The sequence below is a fragment of the Eubalaena glacialis genome, chromosome 15 (assembly GCF_028564815.1).
Source record: "Eubalaena glacialis isolate mEubGla1 chromosome 15, mEubGla1.1.hap2.+ XY, whole genome shotgun sequence".
In the NCBI taxonomy this organism is placed as follows: domain Eukaryota; kingdom Metazoa; phylum Chordata; class Mammalia; order Artiodactyla; family Balaenidae; genus Eubalaena; species Eubalaena glacialis.
Genome location: NC_083730.1, coordinates 80,972,108 through 80,994,770, shown reverse-complemented (window position 1 = coordinate 80,994,770; position 22,663 = coordinate 80,972,108). Strand labels below are relative to the sequence as shown.

The 22,663-nt window shown below is 34.8% G+C and overlaps 1 protein-coding gene across 2 annotated transcripts in view; it reads left to right on the top strand.

Annotated features, from left to right (window-relative positions):
- MED13L (mediator complex subunit 13L) overlaps window positions 1-22,663 on the top strand; it is a 287,061-nt gene that overhangs the window by 141,602 nt on the left and 122,796 nt on the right. For both annotated transcript variants that reach the window (XM_061170487.1, XM_061170486.1), the window contains exons 3-4: window positions 10,673-10,757; window positions 22,359-22,442. In XM_061170487.1, coding sequence (XP_061026470.1) covers window positions 10,673-10,757; window positions 22,359-22,442 — 169 coding nt within the window. The remainder of the gene's footprint in view (window positions 1-10,672; window positions 10,758-22,358; window positions 22,443-22,663) is intronic.

The window sequence follows — 22,663 nt, the reverse complement described above, 5'->3', positions numbered from 1 at the left end:
TTAAATAGGAAGCAGGTTTTCTGTTTTGACCTAGCATTTTATGTAAAAGAGGATAAATTATTTTGTAGTAAAAGTAGAATAATGGAAAAAGAGAAGAGGATTAATACTACTGTTGAATTCTGTAGTCCTATGGTGAAAGAAGTGGAAAGAGGGAGGTCAGTACTAATTACACATGAAGTGACCAAAGAAACTCTGTAATTTTTACCTGTAAAGAATTAGGTGTATAGAATGAGATTGCTTGATAAGGGCCTGTTCTATTTGTCATAGACTGTGTAGCTTAAATATAAGCCAAGGTACCCACCAGGTCTCAAGGATATGACACTGAGCCTGGTCTAAGAAACCTCTGTGTACGAAGTCTTCATAGTAGTCATCTCCCCTCCCCAGCCCCTCCCCTCCCTTCCCTTCCCCTCCCCTCCCCAGCCCCTCCCCCTCCCAGCCCCTCCCCTTCCCCTCCCCCTCAGGCAGATGTTATTTTTGCTACATTTGCTATTTTAACCTGTCAGTTAAAAAATAATTACTCTGTCAGTATGGCTGGCGGCTCATATAGGAAAAATATGCTGTCTCTTAATCAAAGGTGATTACAGTTTTTTCCTGTCTATAAATGTGCTTGTTGTGTAACGAGAATGCATTAGTCTCAGCCTGATGTACGAAATGAAAGGCAGCAAGAAGCAGCACCATTGTTATCACTCCAGGCGTGTCTAATGAATCGTGTTTCCATGTTCTCTCGGTCATGCCGTAGAGTGCCCTCAGCCAGGGCTAAGCCTCCTGTAAAATGCTCTGTAAGATTATTGTAGCAAGAACAGAAATGCTGGATGAGTGGGGGTGGGGAGAGAATGCCAACGAGACAGCTGCATTTCAAACAGTTACAGCTGCAAGGATTACTCACTGTAAGAGCAGTGACAGACAACTGTTTGAGCTTTAGTGGAAAAGGCAATCTGGGGACTTGCTCTGTCAGAATTTTAGTAGCAGTCTGGTGTGTGAGTGTGTGTGTGTTGTGTTTCAAATCAGGTTGTGTCTGAAGAGTGGAAGGAAGTATTTTTAATTTTTACTGCTCAATTGTGCCAATCTTGAAATCAGTAGTTGAGTCATCTTGATTGAAGTCATTGTCTTAGAGGAAGTTTATAAAATGTTTGTTTTGCAGTGTTGACGGATTTAAATATAAACGTTCTACCTGAATCACATATCTGGTTTTCCTCCTCTTTCAAAATTTAATTTTCTCCTGTGGTGATTCCTGTCCTAAGAATGTTGATCTTTCTTGTAATTTATGAACACAGAGCATTATTTTTTTAAAAGCATGTGGCTGTTTAATAAATAATAGTAGCCTTATTTTAAAAAATCTATTTCAAATATGATGTATCTTTTTAAAGGAACATGTTCATTGAAGAAAATCTCGTAACGTACACAAAGAGGTAAAGAAGAAAATAATAATTATTCCAGCAACCAAAGATAACTGTTAATTTTGATGGCTGTCCCTCTAGGCCTTTATTCGTTTACGTGTATTATTAACAAAATTAAGAGCATATTAATAGCTTGAAAGGGTAAAAAGTAATAACTACTTAAAAATCTTTGGAAAGAGTAGCAAATAGGGGCAAGTTTAGTTCTTAGAAGTCAGTAACAGCCATTGTGCAAGATTTCTTTTTCACTGTGTGACTATTAAAGTAACACTGCAGCCTGACTGTTTTCTGTAGCAGTTGTCTTTTGAAGGTCTTGTTCAATTTATCTAGAAATTTAGTTTTATGGTCTCCTTCAATTTAAAGTTTAGTGGCTTTACATGGAGTCCTGTGATCCATTGAAATGCTAACTTGGGTCATGTCTCAACTGCTACAGTGCTGTGTAGAAACCGTCATTAAAATTCTGGTTATCCTGCAACTGGCAGAGAACTCATGCTGTTAGAGATTTCTTAGTTAGACATTATACTGTTAAAATTTTGAATTACAACGGTGCTTCTGTCTGATGAATATTGTCAACGTTCATAATCATTTAAAGTGGCAAATAGGTCAAAACAAATGGAGCATTTTGATATATATATCTTCTATCTCTAATTCTTATTTGATTGATGAATTGACATTGGGATAGTTAAAATCCATTTCAACATAGATTTGTTAACTGATACCAAATATTCTACATCCACAAGCAAATCAAGGAAATCAGAACTCTAAGTGGGTTGAATTTGAATTAAGTAATAAGTCAGTCCATTTAGTTATTAATGACTTCAAATATAGATTTTACAAGGCAGTCGATGGCAACGTAACTGTGATCAATCAATAGTGTTGTTATGTAATTGGATTTTTTATGGGTATAATGCTGTATTTCAGAATTAAGATAGCATTATGCTACTTTGTTACTCAATTTTTTTGTAAGTCAGTTTTAAGAAGACACTGTATATCAACTATACCCCAATTAAAAGAAAAGAAAGCAGACACTTCAAAAATCTCTATATATTTATCTTTAAAATATTTCATTTGTTGCAACCCTTAAAATTAAATGGATAAATGATAAATTGATAAATGTTATTATAATATTTGCTTAGTACAATTCCTAGGTAGTAGATTTAATACTTAAAAAAAAACAAAACTAGTGGGCTTTATATATTGCAGATAAAGGTTGGACACAAAGGCAGTGGGAAAATTATAAATCCTGGATTCAGAGCTGCAGTATCTTTAGCATTTTGTCACTGAAATCTAACTGGCAAATAATCTCCTCGTTTCATGTGCCTTGCTTTAATCTATTTGTGTTTCTGGAGTTTGGAGTACAATTTGATTTTCAGTAATTTTAATGGCTGAATAAGGAGTGCCATCCCTGAAAGTGTCCCTCCCCCCTCCAGTATTTGCAATGGCCGATGTGGTTACTGAACTCAATGTTCTGGATAATAGGTTTCATTAGTTTTGATGCCTGAGGTAAAAAAGCAGTAGGTGGGAGCAAGAAGTGTTTTTGATGTCTAGACGTTCATTTCAGCTGTTGCTGCAATATGATACATTAAAAGGAAATATGTATCATAGCTCAGAGGAAATATGTATTCTTTGAAAGTAATTCTACTTTTAAACTGTGTAAGGCATGGTGACCTGAATTCTAAAACCATGAGCTTGAATTTCTTGAAGGTTTCACAATCTTTATGCTCCTCCCTACCCTATTCCACTCTCCCTCTTCCCATTTTTTTCCCCTTCAAGTAAAGTATGTCAGTTTCATTTGTCGAATTGGAAAAGATATCTTTCCATGATCTCTGCTGGGAAACACAAAATCATTGAAGTATATGCTGCTTTGATATTTTGCCATATTGACTTTTTTTTCCTGAACCTTTTATATGATTTTTCTTTCAGAGAAGCTTATTAGTTCTGCAAGGAGCCATGTTTCGCAAAGTTGAAAGAAGTTGTATTACAGTTTGTGATGATTTTGAAAAATTATTTGGGAACTAAGCAGTAATTAGACTGCTATTTAAATTTTCCTTTCTAAAACACTGTCTCTCTGCTAAAAGAAAACATTTATATAATACTTTTGCAGTTTAAATATTTGATTATGAGGATTACTGTATTAAAAAAGGTTAAATAAGAGCCATTTAAACAAATTCTGATTATAGCTTTTGCAATTTAAGTGAGGTAACTTTAGTGCCAAAATAGTTTTTCTTTTTAAGTAGGCAGCTGTGGTAGTACTTAGTTTTATTTTTCAGTTTCACTCTGGCTATAATTGACCACATAACATCAAGAGAAAGTTTTAATTTAGGAATTTATTTTGGTTGAGTTTTGCCAGTCATTTATTGTACATTCATTTTACTTCTCTTGGTGCTTTTATTTCCTGAGACTATTAACAAAGTTTTAGAAAAAATTTTCCATTATACCTAAGTATACACTATAGAGATAGTCTTCTTGCTAATTTATAATCTTAAGGAGTTGATAAACATTTAAGTTGAAACTTGAAAGATCAAAAGAATTAGAAAGAGTTTTTTTTTTTTCTTTTCTTTTCTTTTCTTTTCTTTTCTTTTAAAGATGAAGACAGTTATGCCCTGGGGAGATTGTAGGTTTCATAAGGATAGGGCCCTGCACCTGCTGGCCTTCTTGTAAAACTTCTTGGCAGTTGCTTTTCTTCTCTGTCCACATTGGAAGGGAGATAGAGAATTAAGTAGTAAATGCGCCTCATGTCATTTATAGAAACAACCTAGACCAGCTACGCCCTGACTCCCCCCCCCACCCCCCCCACCCCAAATAGGATACTTTCTGAAAAATCTCAATATGAAGCAAATGAAGTGTTGGTTTAAATTTTACTTTGGAAGGAGGATGTATCAGATAAATTAGTTTAAAAACCTGTTTCTGTGATTTCAGTTTTGTTTAACCTTTGAAAAGGTTACTTTGCAGCTATTTAGAAAACAATAATTTAAGGTGCAAATTGTGAATCCAAGGGGAAATTTAAGTGTTGAAGGTTGCCTTTCTAGTCAGTCCTAAGAATAAAAGGGGGGTGGGGTAGTTTAACAACACAAGCCTTATGGAGAAGTGGTGTAATGGAAAGAGCATGGGCATTAGTCAGAAAAGTTGGATTTGAATTCCATCTTTGCTACTAATCCTCTTTACTGAATATAAGGAGATTTTAGATTGAAGCTAATTCCAATGAAATTTGAAAAGTGTGTGCACATATAACAAGTCAGTTCAAAACGGGTTTATGAATATATGAAATGTCCTAGTCAGTGCAGTTATGAAAAGAAATTGCTTCCCCTGAGGAGTTTAATTAATGGAATAATTTGTATATTTACTATTTATAAAAGTAGATATAAAATGCATTTGATCCCGTTAGCTGCTGAGTATAGATACATTTAAACTAGATTTTTGAATATATTATGTGACCTTGGGCAAGTTTAAGATTTTTAAGCCTTAGTTTTTTCATTTATAAAATAGAGATAAGAATAAACTATTGGTCATTGTTCTTAGTCGTAAACTAAGAAAAGGAGTTGGTTAAAAGAATACTGAGTATTCACTTTTAGGATCAGTGCTCCAGGTTGGTCTGATGAGAAACTGGTGCTATCACCACCAAGCACTGGATGCTACAGTACCTCTGCTACTTTAACCTCAGGAAACTTGATCTTGTAGCCTCTGTTTTTAGTGCTGACAGAAAGATCTCCATCCACTCCCTTTTGAGTCCCTAGATCCATGGTCAAAGTATGGTGCCGGAGCATCTAGTAGTTAAGATATATATCCTTGTCCATATTGTAGGAGAATCAGCATTTTCAACTCCTGTTAAGGGTGACTGACCATCTTCGTCCCCAACCAGAACTCATGAAATAGGCAATTTGCAGTGATGGGAAGAAGTCAGGTACTGAGTGGCAAAAGTGGCAAAAGTGAATGTTTTGTGTCCTTTACTCTGTCTCATAGCGTTGTGGTGGAAAGTAGCACTCCCCCTCCCCTCCATTTATTTGTAGTGCTTGGTTCACACTTGGTACATAAAGCCTCATAAAATGAGAAAGATTGTTTTCTGGGTAGAAAACTAACCTTGACTGTTTAAGTTATTTTACTTTCTTCTTATTATTTTAAAATAAAAGACTTTCAACATTCGGTAGCAGTTCTGCAAAGTATTTAAAGTAATTTTGCCTCACAGTGGTTTTCAAAGTCTCTATTTGATTTTTGAGAGCATTCCTAATTTCTGTCCTGGTGCTTGAAGTATAACACAGCCAAGAACTGTTGGACAGTGATTATCGGCCAAATATCTATTATTAGACTCCAAAAATGTCATTCTAGATTTAACTTATTTTGGAATTTTAGAGATTCATTGAAATATACATCACTCTTGTATTTCTGGAAATTTTTTATGTGAAATAGATAAGAAATAAAGTATGGTCTGACTTATGTTCCTTTCCACAAGTTTATTTGCTATATATAGATAGTAAATTAAAAGGGTTAGCATGTTAATGCATTATCCTTAAATCCATCGCTTAAATAATAGTATTTATTAGAGTGGTTAATCTTGGATCACAGTTGCTGACTTCTAGTAAATTACTGACTGCTTTCAAATCTTTAATAAAATATGTAACTTATGAAATTTAAATGTTTATATGAAGTCCAAACACTGTATCCTTTTTAATTACCTCTACTGACTTATTTAAAATTTTACTGGTTAACTTACAGGATAATTCATAATTTTCTATTTTTTTCACCTTTAGTATACTTTTCTTAAACAAGAGCTTAATGTAGTGGGATCTGTTTTACTTCATGTAATTACTTTCTTCCCTGTTTTCTATTACATTGGTTCCTAAACTTTGTAATACTATATGAGGGAGATATAAGAATTTAATTAATTATTTAATAATATTAATAAAAGTCCTTTTTCAAATTAATTTTTAATATTTAAAAAACAAAAATATTTTCCTGAATTACTTTGTTCTATTTGTATTATTTATAGTAATTAACATAAAGTACATAATATAAATAACAGTATATTGTGTTGTTGGGGAGGAACACTGTGGTCGGGTCTGCGGTCTCTTTTTGCTTAAACTGTTTTTTTGCTTTTTGCTTTTAATAATTTATGAGTGGAGGCTAACCAAATAGACACCAAACCTTTGGGTAAAAACAATTATGTTTAGAATACATATTTAGAATAGGAGTCCTTTTAATTCACACCCTGTTCTCATTTTTAGCACTAAAAATGTATTTCAAAAAATCAGTGTAAGCATAATCCAGAAGCTGCCCCCCCCAACCCCCATCCACCCCTTGCCCCAATTTCTCATGTCCCTTTGTTATCAGCCCTCCTCCAACCACCCCCATCCCTGGAAACCATTGAGCAGTTTACATTACCTCGTTTACCTTTGCAGGAATGTTATGTGCATGAAATCATATAGCATGTGGTCTTTAGAGTATGGCTTTTTTCACTTAGCATAATGACATTCATTCATGTTTTGAGTATCAGTAGTTCCTTTTATTTCTGAATAGTATCCCGTTATATGGATTTTCCACTGTTTGTCCTTTCCCCAGTTGAGAGACAACTGTTTCCAGTTTTTGTCAATTATGGGGGGAAAAAAAAACCAAGTAAAAACATTTGCTGCAGTTTTTCATGTGAACCTAAGTTCTTATTCTACTTGAATATATACTTAGGAAGGATATCGCTGGGCTGTATGTAAAGTGTATGTTTAACTTTAGAAAAATTGCCAAACTCAACTTTTCCACAGTGACTGTACTAATTTTGCATTTCCGTTAGCAGTTTAGGACAATTCTAGTTACTCTGTATGCTCACTAGCACTTAGTATTTTCAGTTTTTCTTTTAAGCCATTCTAATGGGTGTTATCTTACTGTGATTTTAATTTGCATTTCCTTAATGACTAGTGATGTTTTGAGCATATTTTCATGTTTTTATTTGCCATTCATGTATCTTCTTTGGTGAAGTATCTGTTCAAATCTTTTGTCCATTCTCTAAAAAATTTTTTTTTTATTTGTGGTGTTTAGGGCTTTTTTTCAAGAATAGCATCTTCTGAATACAAGTCCTTGTCAGATATGTGATTTGTAACTGCTTTTCCCCCATCTGTGGCTTATCTTCTCCATAGCTTAATGTAACTTTTGCGTGCTTTTTAAGGAACTGAGTTCTTCATACTGATGAAGCTCTTTTTAACAGTTTTTATTTATGGATCATGCTTTTGGTGTCGTATCTTTGAAGTCTTCGATTAACCTAAGCTTATAAAAGGTTTCTCCTATATTTTCACAGTTTTATAGTTTCAGGTTTTGCATTTTGTTTTCTGATCCATTTTGAGGTTTTCTATATGGTGTGAGGTAGGGTTTGAGGCTGATTTTTTTACATTGAGATGTTCATTAAATCCAGCACCATTTGTTGAAAAGACTGTTCTTTCTCCACTGTATTGCCTTTGCAAGCTGTGTTGAAAATCAGTTGACCATATATTTGTGGGTCTATATCTGGACTCTCTATTCTGTTCTGTTGATCTGTATATCTATCCTTTCTGTAGTGTACCATATTGTTTTGTTTATTCTAGCTTTATAGTAAATCTGGAAATCAGTTGGTGTAAGTCTCCCAACTGTAAGATTTAGATCCAAGGATTTCATGGGTTTTGGTGCTATTATAAATGGTACTCAAATTTTTAAAATTTTCTAATTATTCATTACAGTTTATAGAAATATGATTGTTTTGTGTCTGTTGACCTTAACTGACTTAAACTCAGTTTTAGTTCTAGTAGCTTTTTTTTTGTTAATTCTTTAGGACTTTCTAATAGTCATGTCATCTGCAAAAAAAAGATCATTTCACTTCTTCCATTCCAGGTAGTATGCCTGGTACTTCTTTTTCTTGTACTGGCTGAGACGTCCACTGTAATGTGGAATAAGAGTGGTAAGAGCAGACATCCTTGCTTTGCTTTTGATATTAGGGGAAAATATTCAGGGTTTTAACCATAAGTACGATGTTTGGTGTAGGTGTTTTGTAATTGCTCTTTTAAGATTTTTTTTCAAGAAAAAACTTCTAAGACCTATTTTAAAAATTGTTAAAGTCAGGATAAAATCATAATGGTATCTTAAGACAGCGATGTAATTGGCATTGCCTGTGCATGCTCACATTTGTTTAGTATTCCACATTGCATGTCTAGACAGCTATATAACCCTTCAACATTTCAGTTAACAAATTATTTGAGGATCATTTGAGGAAGAAATAGAGCTCTGTTGTTTGAGAACTTTCCTTTGACATCTTCTGTTAAGGTCAAAGTAGCGCCAACATTAAAAAATAATATCATGAGGAAACAATCAGATGAGAATGTGAGGTATTCTATAAAACAACTAACCTGGTTTCTTCAGTAAATAAATGCCTTGTTTGAAAAGAGGAGATGAGTTGTTGCAGATTAAGGAGACTTAAGAGATATAACTTGAGAGGTAATTGATAGACCTTGTTTAGATTCTGATTTGATATATAATGAAGTACTTGGGAGTAGGATTTGCCTCAGAATGTATCAAGAAAAACAAAAAGAAAAAAGAAAGCAGGGTGGTTAAGCAGATGACACGATGTCGATAATTTGGTTTAGGAATTTATTTGAGGCCTGTTATTCTATATTAAAGTATGTTTGAAGGTTTTAATTATAAAAGTTTTTTTTTTTAATATGCAGAATAGGTGTCACCAACTTGGAAGAAAATCTTGGAAAGATGAATGGGACACTTTTTTCATTAAATACTGCATCACCAGTACTCTTTATGGCACAAAAGACTAATATGTAGAAAAAACTTACTGGTGACTGATTTGAAGAGTAATTCAGAAGAGTTGGACTTTGAATGTTGATAAAGTTTTAGGAATTTTTAGCTTACATTAGGAAATAAAAGCAAATTAATATGGGATGTTCCTTTTATTGAAATGTTAGCTTGCTTTCTCACTCAGGAAAGCTCTACCCCCAAAGATAAATGTGCGAAAATAGAGATTCATGATGCCTTTAGAGGACTGTAGAAAAATTTTGGATGTTTTGTCTGAACAGAGATAATGTATTGATAGCAGGAATGTTTGCTTATTTGCTGTACTTTATTTCCATTTCTCTAGTTATAAATAATATAAAATGTCTCTGACAGAGGTTAATTTGGAAAAATTTGGTAGGTCATGATTAGCCACATAGTCAGGAAGATAAAGAGTTATCTGACATCCCAAGAAAAAAAATATTTATCCAGTTTTATCATTTAAAAAAAGTCCTGTAGAGAAAACCCTTAAATGTAAGTACACTTTTTTGAATTCTTTCTGATTGGAAAATAAGGAAAGATGCATTTTGAGATGTCAGTTGGTGTGGTAAATGCATTAAAAATGCGTTGTGGATTTAACATGTGTTTCAATTCTCTGTCAAAATTTTCTCTGGTGAGTACTTTTGTCAAGACACCAAGTAAAAGGCAGAGGAAATTTTCTTCTGCAAATGTCGTTTGCATCCTTTCAATTTTTTGCTATGTTGAAATGAACTAATATAGTTTAGAAGAAAATTAGCTATCTTCTCTAGAGCATTTTATAATTTTTACATATGAAAAGAACGTTAGGAATACATGAGGCATTGTTAGTCTGTTGGATTCTCTTGTGTTAGAGTTACTTGTGGCTCTAAGTAATGCTACCACATATTTCAAAGGCAAATATGGTACTTCCCAAAATGTTAAACATTAATGAAATCATGAGTTCAGGAAATAAATTTGATGTTATATTAAGATTTAATTTTCTGACATTCTCCCTAAAATCATGTCCTTAAAATCCTATTCATATACTGCTTTCAAAACATTTAAAGAAATTTGTGTAATGTCATTTTTGGATATTTTTTCCTGGTTTTCTCTCTTAAAATACATGATAACCTTTGTATTAATTTGTGACATTTTGTTACTTTAAATAGAACTTTAATAACAAAATTAGTCTTTGTGGCACTTATTAGGAAGAAAGATTAATTTGAGAATTTTGGATGATTTCAAACTTTGAAGAGACAGGTTGGTAAGACCTTTATGTGGGGGGGATTGTACCATGCCTATATTTCAATAACTTTAAAATCAAAACACATTATTCCCTTCTGTACATAAGTATTTTATGACTTTGGGCAAGTATTTAACTTCTTTTCTGTGTTTCAGTGCGATTTAATCTACTTAAATTAGCTCATTAACTTGGCTTTAGAAAAATATTTTTAAAGTTTCTTTTATTTTTATTTGGATGCCCTGCTTACTGGTTCATTTTTTTGTTTTGCTTTGTTTTGTTTTATTTTCAGTTGTGGAAGAAGGACTCTGGGAAAATGGCCTTTCCTACGAATGTCGGACGCTGCTCTTCAAAGCGATCCACAATCTGTTAGAAAGGTAAGAGAAGGAATATCATCACGGTGGTTTTGACACACCCAAGTATAATGCTAGATGCTCAGAGGGTTTCCTGTAATTCTGAAAACACTTTCACATACAACTTTATAAAAATGTATATAAACCTTTTCTTTCTTTTTATATTGATACAATTTCAAACTTAGAGAATTTCTAAGAGTGGCACAAAGTACTCCATATATCCTTTCACACAGCTTCACTAACAGTTTTTCTTTTGCCCAGTTTGCTTTATAATTTGTGTGATTCCTCACCCTCTCACCCACCCCGCTTTTGCACCCAGTGTGAATCATGTGTGTGCATGTGTGTGCATTCAGATTTATTCCCTCAAACGCCTGAGAGTCATTTACACACTTGAGATTCTTTTTCTGTAACTCCGAAGTATTTAGGTGTACATTTCCTAAGGGCAAGGACATCCTCTCATATAAGCCCAGTACAATTATGAAAATTAGGAAATAAAACCTTGCTAAAATGCCATTATCTAATCTGTAGTTCAACTCAGATGTTACCATTTGTCCCAGTTACGTTCTTTTAGCTTAACCTCCCTCCCCCAAGGTTAGTCTGTAATGATGCATTATATTTAGTTCTCATGTCATTTTAAATCTAGAAGAGTTCTTTAACCTTTCTTTTTCTTTCTCAACATTGACATTTTGGATGAGTTCAGGCCATGTGTTTTATATAATGTACCTCAATTTGAGATAGTTTCCTCATGATTAGATTTAGTTTATGTTTTTTCAATAGGAGTACCATAGAAATTATGTTGTGTCCTTCTCAGTGTATCGAAAGAGGAGGCCCATTGGTTGAGCCTCTCATTATTGATGATTATTAACATTGATCCCTCTCGTGAGTCGTGTTCTGCCAAGGTTCTCCACTGTAGATTAATAAGTAACTATGACCTTTGTTATTTCTGTCTTTGAAATTAATAAGTAATTTGTGGCCAGATCCAGTGAGATTGTGTAATTATCCCATTTGTTATGAAATTCTGAGTCACTTGGTTAAGCTTTTATTGGTGGTCCTTGTCTATATCAGTTATTACTTGTATGACTGTAATGTCACCATTCCCTCTATTTTTATTAGTTGGCATTCTTTTGTAAGGAAAAGGTTTTCAGTTTCTGCCATGGATTTATGTATTTCTCTCTCTCCCTTAATCTTTCTATCTATATAAATTTGTAAAAGAGGGATTCCTGTTCTACTCAGTGAATTATAATTTATCACTATCATTTAATTTGATGCCTAAGTTCTTGCAGATTCAGCCGGGGGGAAGCCCCTTCATGAGGGCTCCTGTGGTTTTTTGACCTGTCCTCATCATTGTTTGAGCACCTCCTTACTTGCTGGCATAACAATATGTCCCAGGCTCTGGATGGTGTTTTAAGGGGAGGCATAGATGAGAAAGGATGGATTATTTAAGAATTTCTATGGGAAAAACTTTGTACTTCCTTCCCTGAGTTTATATATAGTTCTTTTAGGTGATCAAAACTGGAAGGACATTCTAGTACCTTTAGGTTTCTTATCCAAGCTATTATCTAGGTTAATATCACTGCAATATCACTGCTTAGGATTCTTAAGTTACAGTTAATAAGTTGTCATAATTTAAGTCACTCAGAAAGACCTTTCCCACCAAATTTATCTATTTTTCATTCTGAACTTTTGTTCCTACTTCTGTGATTTGGAGTAGACCTAGAGGCTATCTGTTACTAAGGCAGTATATTTTAGAAGCATTGATTTTAAGAGTTGAGTACTCTTAAATATTCCAAATATTTGGCAGTTCTTTCTCCCATTGCAAAACAAAACAAAACACAAGTATACACAAAGTCCCTTCAGGAAAATGTGGAAAATTTACTATTTCCATAATCCTGTGCCAGAATAAAGCTCTTATATCTGTATAGTAATTAATGTACCTTTAAACACAGTCCTTTTAACATAATTTTTAAGAATTAATTAATTAAGTAATTTTATTTTTGGCTGCGTTGGGTCTTCATTGCTGCGCGCAGGCTTTCTCTAGTTGCGGCGAGCAGGGGCTTCTCGTTGCGGTGGCTTCTCTTGTTGCGGAGCACGGGCTCTAGGTGCATGGGCTTCAGTAGTTGTGGCTCGTGGGCTCTAGAGCACAGGCTCAGTAGTTGTGGCACACGGGCTTAGTTGCTCTGCAGCATGTGGGATCTCCCTGGACTCAAACCCGTGTCCCCTGCATTGGCAGGCGGATTCTCAACCACTGCACCACGAGGGAAGTCCCAATAATTTTTTAATGTATATGGAACAAAGTACATATTTTTAAAAATTGTAGCTCACTGTGTTGTTTTTTATATCATAATTTATTCTTTTCAGAAAAATATTAATGAATTTGTGATTGAATTGTATTCTTTTTAGTATTTTGTGTTTTAAATGGTAGCATGTTTCTTTGTTGGAAGAAAATTAGAAGAGCAGAAAAACTGGGAGAAAAGAGAAATGCAGAAGATTTGTTTATTCTGTGCTCATGTATTCAGAATTTATGATAGAAACTGCAGTCTAGGTCAGATTGAATTATTATTTTATAAGAAAGTTAATTGTGTCATATGCAGTATGTCATGCAATAAAGCTTGAGATAGTTCAGAAGAACTTTGGGTTGGGCCTTGGTTTGATTTCAGGGTCTGTTATTTGGACAGTTGCCCTAACCTCACAAAGTCTTAGTTAATGCCCTTTAAATTGCATGTAGGATACTATGCATCTTGAGTTTTTGTTAGATGTTGTATATGATGCCTGCCACATAATACTTGACCTATTTTCAATAATTATTAATTCCTTTTCCCCATAAATTATTATTTTGCATATTTTAATTTGAATCCTCCTATAAGAGTTTATTTTGGAACAAAACAGTGTTTCTTTTAGAAAATAATGAATAATTAAGCTGTTCGGCCCCCTTTCTACTATTAGAATGGATGAGTTGAGATTCTTTTGAAAATTTTTAATAGTTCTTTTGTCCTTTAAAATAATGTCTTTTCATCAAACTTTAAGTAACTATGTTCTATGAATGAAAATTACCCTACTCATGAGACAGGGAAGCATTTTACATGATTGTTTTTAGCTCTCTTTATTCATTGTCAACAGAAACTGGGTTGGCTAATACATGCTTGCCCTTTTGTTCTTCTCATAGCTTAGAGCACTTGCTGTAACTTACTTATCTGTTTACAACCTAAATTTATTGAAATACAGTTTACTATCTTATTCTCAGCAATTTTCTGTTATGTCTTTGCATTTCTATTTAGATAAGATTGACTTAGTTTCTTATAAAATGGTGAAGGATTGTTTTTCTCAGCACAGTAACTTTCTCATTATGAGAGCTCAATAAATGGTTAACTCCTATTATTATTAGCTAACAGAAGTATTGATATTACTATTTCCAAGGCTGGACACAACATTAAAAGTCAGTTAGTCTGTTTACCCAGCTAATTCTGGAATACCATTCTAAATATAATATCCTTTTTATGTGGTCCTCCATCCTTTCCTTGAATACTTCTGATTATGTGAGCCGAACTTTCCAAAGTTCTTTTCATCTTCTGAGAATACTCACTGTTAGAAAGTCTTTCTTATGCTGAGAAGTCTGTCTCCCTGTAGTTTTCTTTTCTTTACCTTGATTTTGTTCTTTGGGGGTCATATATAATTCATCTAATCCTACTTCCATGGGGTGGCCTGTTTACCATCTTCGTCCCCTAAGTTATTTATTTTTCCTTGTTTGTGGTTCTTACTATATATCCTTATATATTATTACTATATATCCGCACCCCTTTCCTCCAGCCTTCCAGATATTCCTCTAGTCAGCTCAGTTCTCTTCATTTTGATTGCCACTGACCTACTTTAAAACTTCATAAATGTTTCACAAAGTATTGCAGTGGCCTCTTTAATCAATCAGGTTAGACTCAGTTATGCTGCAGTAACAAAAGACCTTGAAAGCTCTTACTGTCTTTTGACAGTTGAGGTTCATTTCTTGCTCATGCTGCTTGACCATTGTGAGTCATTTACTGCAGCACTGCTCTATGTCCTCTTACCTCCAGGCAGGAATTATGCTGTTGGGGCACCCTCTGTCAAAGATTCCTGATAAAGAGCAAAGAGCAATGGCAAAATACATAATAGTGCATTCATTGAAGCTTCTGTTCAGAAGTGGTACATGCCATCTCTGCTCATATTTCATTGACCAAGACATTTACCACCAAGCTTAAAGTCAAGTGGATGAGAAGGTGCTATCCATCAGTGGGAGGTACCAAAGTCACATGGTCAAGCTTGATGTCAATGGGACAGGGAGGGATAGCACATATTTGGGAAAAGGATACAATCTACCATACCTCTTAATTGAGGTCTTCTCTCTTCTAATAACCTATACTCCAAACAGGTGCTGTTTATATTACTAAAAACACAGATATGTTTCTAAAACACAATTATCGGTGTATTTATACATGTTTTTGAAACCTTTGAGCCATATTGGCTTCTTACGGTATTTTCTTCACCTGTGATTTCTGAGTCAGAATTTCAGTATCTGAAAGTGTGTAGGCCTTCTAAGTCTTATGGTTTTAGATCATACAATCATGGTTATTTTTCCTCTTTTCTGAGAAGGTAGTGTGCTTCCTGTTTTCTTAATGATCAATTATCCCTTTTTGGCAAAATGACCAGAATAATAAAATACCATTTTGTTTTTTTACTTCTATAGAATCTGCTAATTTGACTTGACTCCCCCCCTCCACCCCTTTGTGCCTGCTTTCTCTCTCTTTCTCTTTTTAAAAATAATGCTCTATTTCAGACTGTTCTTCATCAGTCTTTGCAATTTCATGGGATTTTGTATGTATTTCTAATGAACTTGTCAAAGGTTACACTTTGTATTTTAAGTTTAGGTTGTCTCACACTCCTCACTAATAGAAAAGCACTTTGCTGTGAATAGATTTTGGAAAACAAAAACCTGCAGGTTTTTTCAGAAATTTCTTCATTTGGCATTTTTAATATTGCAGATTTAATGGCTATTAACTCTTATGTTTTTATAATTTGTATAGTTTTCATAATATACCATATCCTTCTCATGTAACTCTATTTAAATAAAGTAAAACATTTGGTTGAAAAGCTTTAAAACAAATCCAGGAAATGTGTGCAGTTCATATCACCCAGAGTTTTTATTAATGCTTCAGTGATTTGCACCACATATGGGACTTATGAAAATCTTGCTTTTGTAGCTTTGAAGAAATACTTAAAATGTCTGCCATAATGCTGTCAAATTGGCATTATGTGTGGTAGTATACTTTAATTATAATTTTCTTAAGTTTTAAAAATTAAACACAGCTGATTTTGATGGAAAGGTTTTGTTGTGGTTTTTTTTCCCCCCTCTAAAATGCAAATCATTGCTTTGCACACAATGGAAGATTACATGGGTCTCTTGAAGCTGTTATGCTCTGTCCGGTCCATGCTTACTTAGGGAGACTTTAATCTGTGGGTATTTGATATTTGTAAAACATAATGGCTCTTTGGAGTAGTCCATTGGTGCTGCTTTCCTAATGGATTGTCATCCTGTTCACCCGTGGTAGTTTATAACACAGCTGTAAAATTGCCTTGGCTCAGAGCTTCTTATTTGCCAAGAGTTGGTGTTTAGAGTGAAGATACTCAGTTTGGAAAAGTACAGTAAAAATAACATGGAGAAAATTGGAATTATATGATAACAGTAACATTATATTTGTAAATTAGTAGCTTTCAATGCCTTACGGTATTGTGATCCAATAGAGGTGATTATCAGAGGGCAAAGGAGCAAGGTCCTTGGATGTGGTGGTTCAAGGATTTCAAGATGATGAGTATATTCAGTAGAGAATGGTGATAGAGTATAGCCCTAGTTGAAGAAATGGTTATGTGATCCTGCAACATTGAGGGTCCTTTGGTAAATAAGGTGATAAGAGGAGCTGGAAATGAGTAATTAATAAATTCCCATTTTGTTAAATTGCTACAGTGTGCAATTCTTTAAAAGAAATAGAAAAATGAGCCTTTAGACCTAAGGGGCATGTGCATTAAAGGAAGAGACACTACAGACATTGTAGACACAAGTGAATGAAAGCATATATCTAATTGAAAATGTCTAGAGAAAAACATATTCACCCTAAGACTAATTATTTCATCTATTAATATTTTTAGGACTGGGAAGGGATTAAGACTTTAACTTTTAAATTTAAATTTATTATTATTATTAGTGTGGTTAGAGAGTGGGATTAGACACTAAATGTTTGAAAGTCAAATGGATGTTTCAGGTGAGGCTAGTCCTACAAAAGACCTTAGCCTTATAGAGATTTTGGAGAGGGTGGAAATAATAGGACTTACTTGGCCAGAGGAGACAGCATCCAGTAGGACAGCATCCACTAGGGCACAGTAAGAATCCAAAGTAATGAAGATAGAAGGGATTAGTTGCAAAAGGTGTCTTCAGCCTTAAATTATATGGGTTGTTTTTTGTTTGTTTGTTTTTTAGTTGGGAATGGGGAGCACTGCAGTCTCTTGGGAGGAGACTTCATACATGTTTGATGTAAATTGGATTGGTGAGGTAAAGATTTTGATGCTGGTGAGGATGCTCTGGTACGAAGTTGTATAAAATTTAGTCTATCTGAGCAGCTCTGTAAGTAGATGATAACACTGAGGGGCAGTTTAGTTGAGGATGCGGTAGAGGAACACTATCCTTGGACTTTTTAAATCTATGAAAACTGTCACACCTGCGTAATATGAGGGGCGCAGAAGAGCCAAGCCAGTGGTGGCTCCCTTCTAAACCTCCCAACTATCCCGTCTGGGAAATGGCTTGCTGATTTATGCTGTGGCTGCTGCTGTGGCTCTTGTAAACTTAGGTCAAGTTTGCCCATGGCTTTGGGGTTAGAGATTGGGGCTTGCCAGCTTCAGAGTCAAGTTGTTCTTGTAGTTAATTATTTAGAGCTGTTGGGCATGGCACAGAAACATGTACACACACACACAACCTGATTTCTCTTTTATTTTTCAGCACCTGTTTGTTTCTTTTCTTCTTGAAACAGTGATTTTTTAGGGAGGTAGTAAGGGGCTTGAAATTATTTCTAAAGATGAATACTTACCTAGAACTGTTGCTTACGAAACATTTTATAAATCTGAAGTCACATTGTGATCTTTAAAGATAATATTGAACTACTTTACAGAATTTTGTCATATTTTAATAGTAAGGTAATTTTGAAAATCTCAATAACAATGATTGGCGTTACTGAGTGGACAGCCCCGGTTAACTGATACATAGTCTTAGCACTATTTGTGATGTTGATTTAAAGCACTTTTTGGCAGATGAAGTTTGTCTGCTAGGTTTATATATTTATCAACTTAAATATAAATTTTGTCCCTCAAAAACAATAAAATAAAGGTTGATAGAGTTATAAAAGAGGGAAATTATATTTCTGATATTCTGTAGTTTTTATACCTTAGCATTCTCTCTCTTAAAAAGATTTGCTTAACTTTGTTCTTCAAGTATAATTAAAACATATGGGCAGTAGTGCCAGTCTTCCTAAACATTTATTCTATTCTATTCTGTTCTGTTCTGTTCTATTCTATTCTATTCTGTTTATTTTTGGCTGCATTGGGTCTTCGTTGCTGCACACGGCTTTCTCTAGTTGCGGTGAGCGGGGACTACTCTTCCTTGGCGGCGCGTGGGCGTCTCCTTGCGGTGGGTTCTCTTGTTGCGGAGCACGGGCTCTAGGCGCCCGGGCTTCAGTAGTTGTGTCACGCGCACTTAGTAGTTGTGGCTCACGGGCTGTAGAGCGCAGGCTCAGTAGTTGTGGCACACGGGCTTTGTTGCTCTGCGGCATGTGGGATCTTCCTGGACCAGGGCTCCAACCGGTGTCCCCTGCATTGGTAGGCAGATTCTTAACCACTGCGCCACCAGGGAAGTCCCTTCCTAAAATTTTTTAACACCTATGTGATTTCCCACACGTTGAGTATCTACTATGATTTTAGTCGGGAGTGAGTGGTGATGGACTATAAAGAAATGAAATACATAATTTTTTTCTACCTCAAACACATGCACACAAAATTCAAATAACAGTGTGAGTCTGGCCATGATTAGTGGTTACAAACAGGAAGGGTAACAGTATTATACTGAGAATAGGAAAATACTCATTGGTGTATAGCATTCATTTCTCAGATATTTATTGAAGACCTATTCCTTTAGAGCAGAACATAAAGCATATTACATAATAGGCACTTAAATATTTGTTGAATATTGCCAGTAAATAAGGTAGATAACTGTGTCTGCCCCCAAATTGCTCATAGCTTCTTGGGAGAAAAGAGCCACAGAAATGATTCATTACAACTCAGTGGTGAAAGTACAGATTTGTAGATGTTAGAATGCTGTGCTGATCTGGGACAGGAAGGATGAATAGAATTAAATAGAGGAGGAAGGGATAGAGTGGGATAGGGAGGGATTCTAGGCCAAAGCAGGGTTAGTAGTGATTAATGGTAGTGTTTAGTACAGAAGTTCTCACTCCAGGATCTGCTTCAGAGTTCATCAACGCTATGGAATTGTATGCAGTATTTTGCTTTTCCTTGCGTTTTTTAGGAGAAAGAGTCTATAATAACTTTCATTAGATTTTTTTTAACATAGAATCATGACCCCAAAATGATTGAGAACCAAGAGCTTATTAGTACCACAATATGTTATCTGCTCCTGAGCCAGCATAGTCCCAGGTATCAATCAGGTGGTAGAACTGTCTTTCTTAGCAAAGCCACATGTCTCATCACATTTCTTCCCGTAACTTAAAGTACAAAACACCAGATGGAATTACTTTCTGTACTGCTTAGTCTTGGAGGCTCCATGTGTACCTGTATACGTGTGTGTGTATCTGTGTGTGTGTGTGTGAGAGAGAGAGAGAGAGGGAGAGAGGGAGAGAGGGAGAGAGGCAGAGGCAGAGGCAGAGAGAGTTTCTCTTTTGGACCAGCGATAGTTGAGATTTAAGAGACTGAGGAGTGTAAAAATTGATAGTGATAGTTGCTAAGTTCTTTTTACCTGTTTCTTGAGTAAAAAGAAACTTTGCCTTCATACTTAACCATATCTACATCTAACTCAGCAATTCTGTAATTCTCTATTGAGTTGCATATCAGGGCAGAGAAAGGGAGCACATTCAGCATCTTCATTAATTTGGTCCCAACCTTCTCTGAGGTACTTGGTGACTTTGCTAACTTTCTGCCACATCACTGGTGACAGTATGACTTTTGACGACTCCCTTATGCAGAAATAAGTCAGTTGCAAATCCAAACTGTGTTAAAAACACTGCTTCATTCAGTGCAATTGTGTGTTTTCATGTTTTCCTTTCAGTGTGAGGGAAACACTGATCACATAGAAGCTGATTAGTGGTTGAAAATCACATAAGTCATTCATGACTCTCATTTGGAACCAGATGATTTTGGATTGAAGAATCAGTAGTTTCCATGGCTGTTTTGTGTATTAGTGACAATAACCTTGTGTTGACATTGCCTGACAAAGAAATATGATCTGTAGTGGAAACTCCAGGAGATACATTAGCACAGAGAGTTAGGCTCCCAGCATTTTCATTAGCTTTTTGCCTTTTGCCTTTGTCGTTGAGTGGTCTTGGCTGTGCACTGCTGCTCTTCCACTCCAATCCCTCATTTATTCTGGAATGAAAACAGTAAATAGAATTTGTGGGTTTTACTTCATAGAAGGGCAAGGGTTTTGAAACAAACTTTATACATTGTCCTCTTTAATCAGAGATATTTTATGTTTTTCTTTCATATTATACTGTCTAAAGCCTTGAAGTTTTTTCTATCCATAAACTGTAAATTCATGTTTTCTCTGTTGTTGAATAAATGATTCTTTTGAATTCTGACCTTCAAGACTTATGAGATAATGAAGTGGTATTTATTTAAGTGAAGATGTGTGTCAGTAGAAGACATTGTTTAATGTTTGATGTGATTCTGTACATGTCCTATTGCTTTCATTCTAAGCATTATTGACTTTAAGATACACCTTCAATTTAATAACAGCTTTTGGAGAATAAAGAAACATTAATCAATTACAAGATAGATCTGGGCTTTAAAAATGAGTGAAGAACTGAGGAAATGTGACAGCATATATGTAGTCTACCTAAAAAACACAGTTAAGTCCCTTAACTAGGGAATAAACTGTGGCGATTTTTTCAGTTTTGCTTCTTGAGCACTTTCACCCTTATTGTGTATTCCATATTTTCTATTCTAACTTTAATGGAGTCATATAGTCTTTAACCCTAAAAAGCAAGTTCACTTATAATCTTAGGAAAACAGACTGGTTACTTTGAAAATGATTTTTTTTTCATTGTGAACAAGGAAGATTGTTGTAGAAGTTCATTTTCAAAATAAAACTAGTTGAAGCAAGTGACTTTTTTGATGAGACACTGCTTCAAATTGGCTCTGCCCATAGGGAGTTACATTGTGGCCAGAGAAACTATTGCCATTTACTAAGGCAAATCTGTAATGAGTTGGGCGAAGGCTTGAATTGTTTCCATCCTCCTTGATGGAGTGGAAATTACAGAGCCAAAAGCCACGTGCAGAATTGCCTGAATATTCAGCAAAGAATTACTGTGCTGCTTTTTTGCTGGTAGGTAGAACCTTGTATTGAAGAATTATATCCACCTTTCTGACAGGTTTTCTTACAAAATATGTATCATTTCATTGAATAGTATTAGAGATTACTGTATTTTATCAGTTTCAAAATGCACATTTTCTCCCACATTTTTATGTTGTTAAAATTAGGGATGCTCTTTACAAATGATGGCATCTCACAATTGACTGGAGTTATGATATTGTTGTCATCTGCCTGTACTGTAGTGAACTTGAGCATAGCTACTTATATTGTTGTCACTTCAACTGAATTGTGTGCACTTTGGGTATTATATGAGTTGAGTTCAGTTGCCATTAACATGTCTTCAGAAAGAGTACCCTGTGATTTGACACGGAAAAACAATGTACACAAAATGGCATGAAAACAGAAGCGGGGCACAATTTAGATATGAAGAAAGCAAAATATTCATTACTGAAGAAATGACTGCAGTTCCTCATTTTTTTGCAAAGCCATAATCAAGTGCTTTACCATGTCTACAAAAAGAAAATACCTAAGTAGAAGAGGCTGTGCTATGCTTTTATTACCGAAATCCCTGCTAAAGAATTGACTACCACACACCAAGCAAGAAAGATCCAGCATTAAAACTTGCAAAAAGGGCGTCAGTGGCTTGGAAGAGTATCTCTGAGGTACTCTTAAGAAATGCTGCCTATATTCCCGACATCCTTGATCACACAAAAGTTAAAGTAATATAGAAGTGTGATTGGATTTGAAGCAATTCAGAAGTGTAAGATGTTTCAGGAACGTATCAACCAATTAATTCTGATTTTTTTACATGTATAAGAATAATACATAATAAAAATCTATACCCAAAGTCAGAAAATTCTTTCAGTAAGTATGGTGTAAGAATTTTAAGTACTAGGAAAACATTTTGACAGTTTAATTGGTGATGTTTTTATTTTCAATGGTGGATCTTATCTGTGATTATTGATTCAGCGACTTGCTAATTTGTTATTGAAACTGTATTCTTGATGTAATTATTGTAGGTGCCTAATGGATAAGAACTTCGTTAGGATTGGGAAATGGTTTGTCCGACCCTATGAAAAAGATGAAAAGCCGGTCAACAAAAGGTGAGTCTTTAGAATGCTTTTGGGTTTTTGGTTTCTTTTGCTTGACCACAGCTATCTTTGGGGAAGAGGTGAATGGAGGAAGTAGCTTTTATTTATTTTCCAATAATGTTAGTAGTTTAGATGTTTGAAACAGATTCCTGGATCACATTTTATTAAGTACTCTATCATTAAATTTTTGTGGAATATTAAATTTTGACTAGAAAAATGATTATCAGTAACCC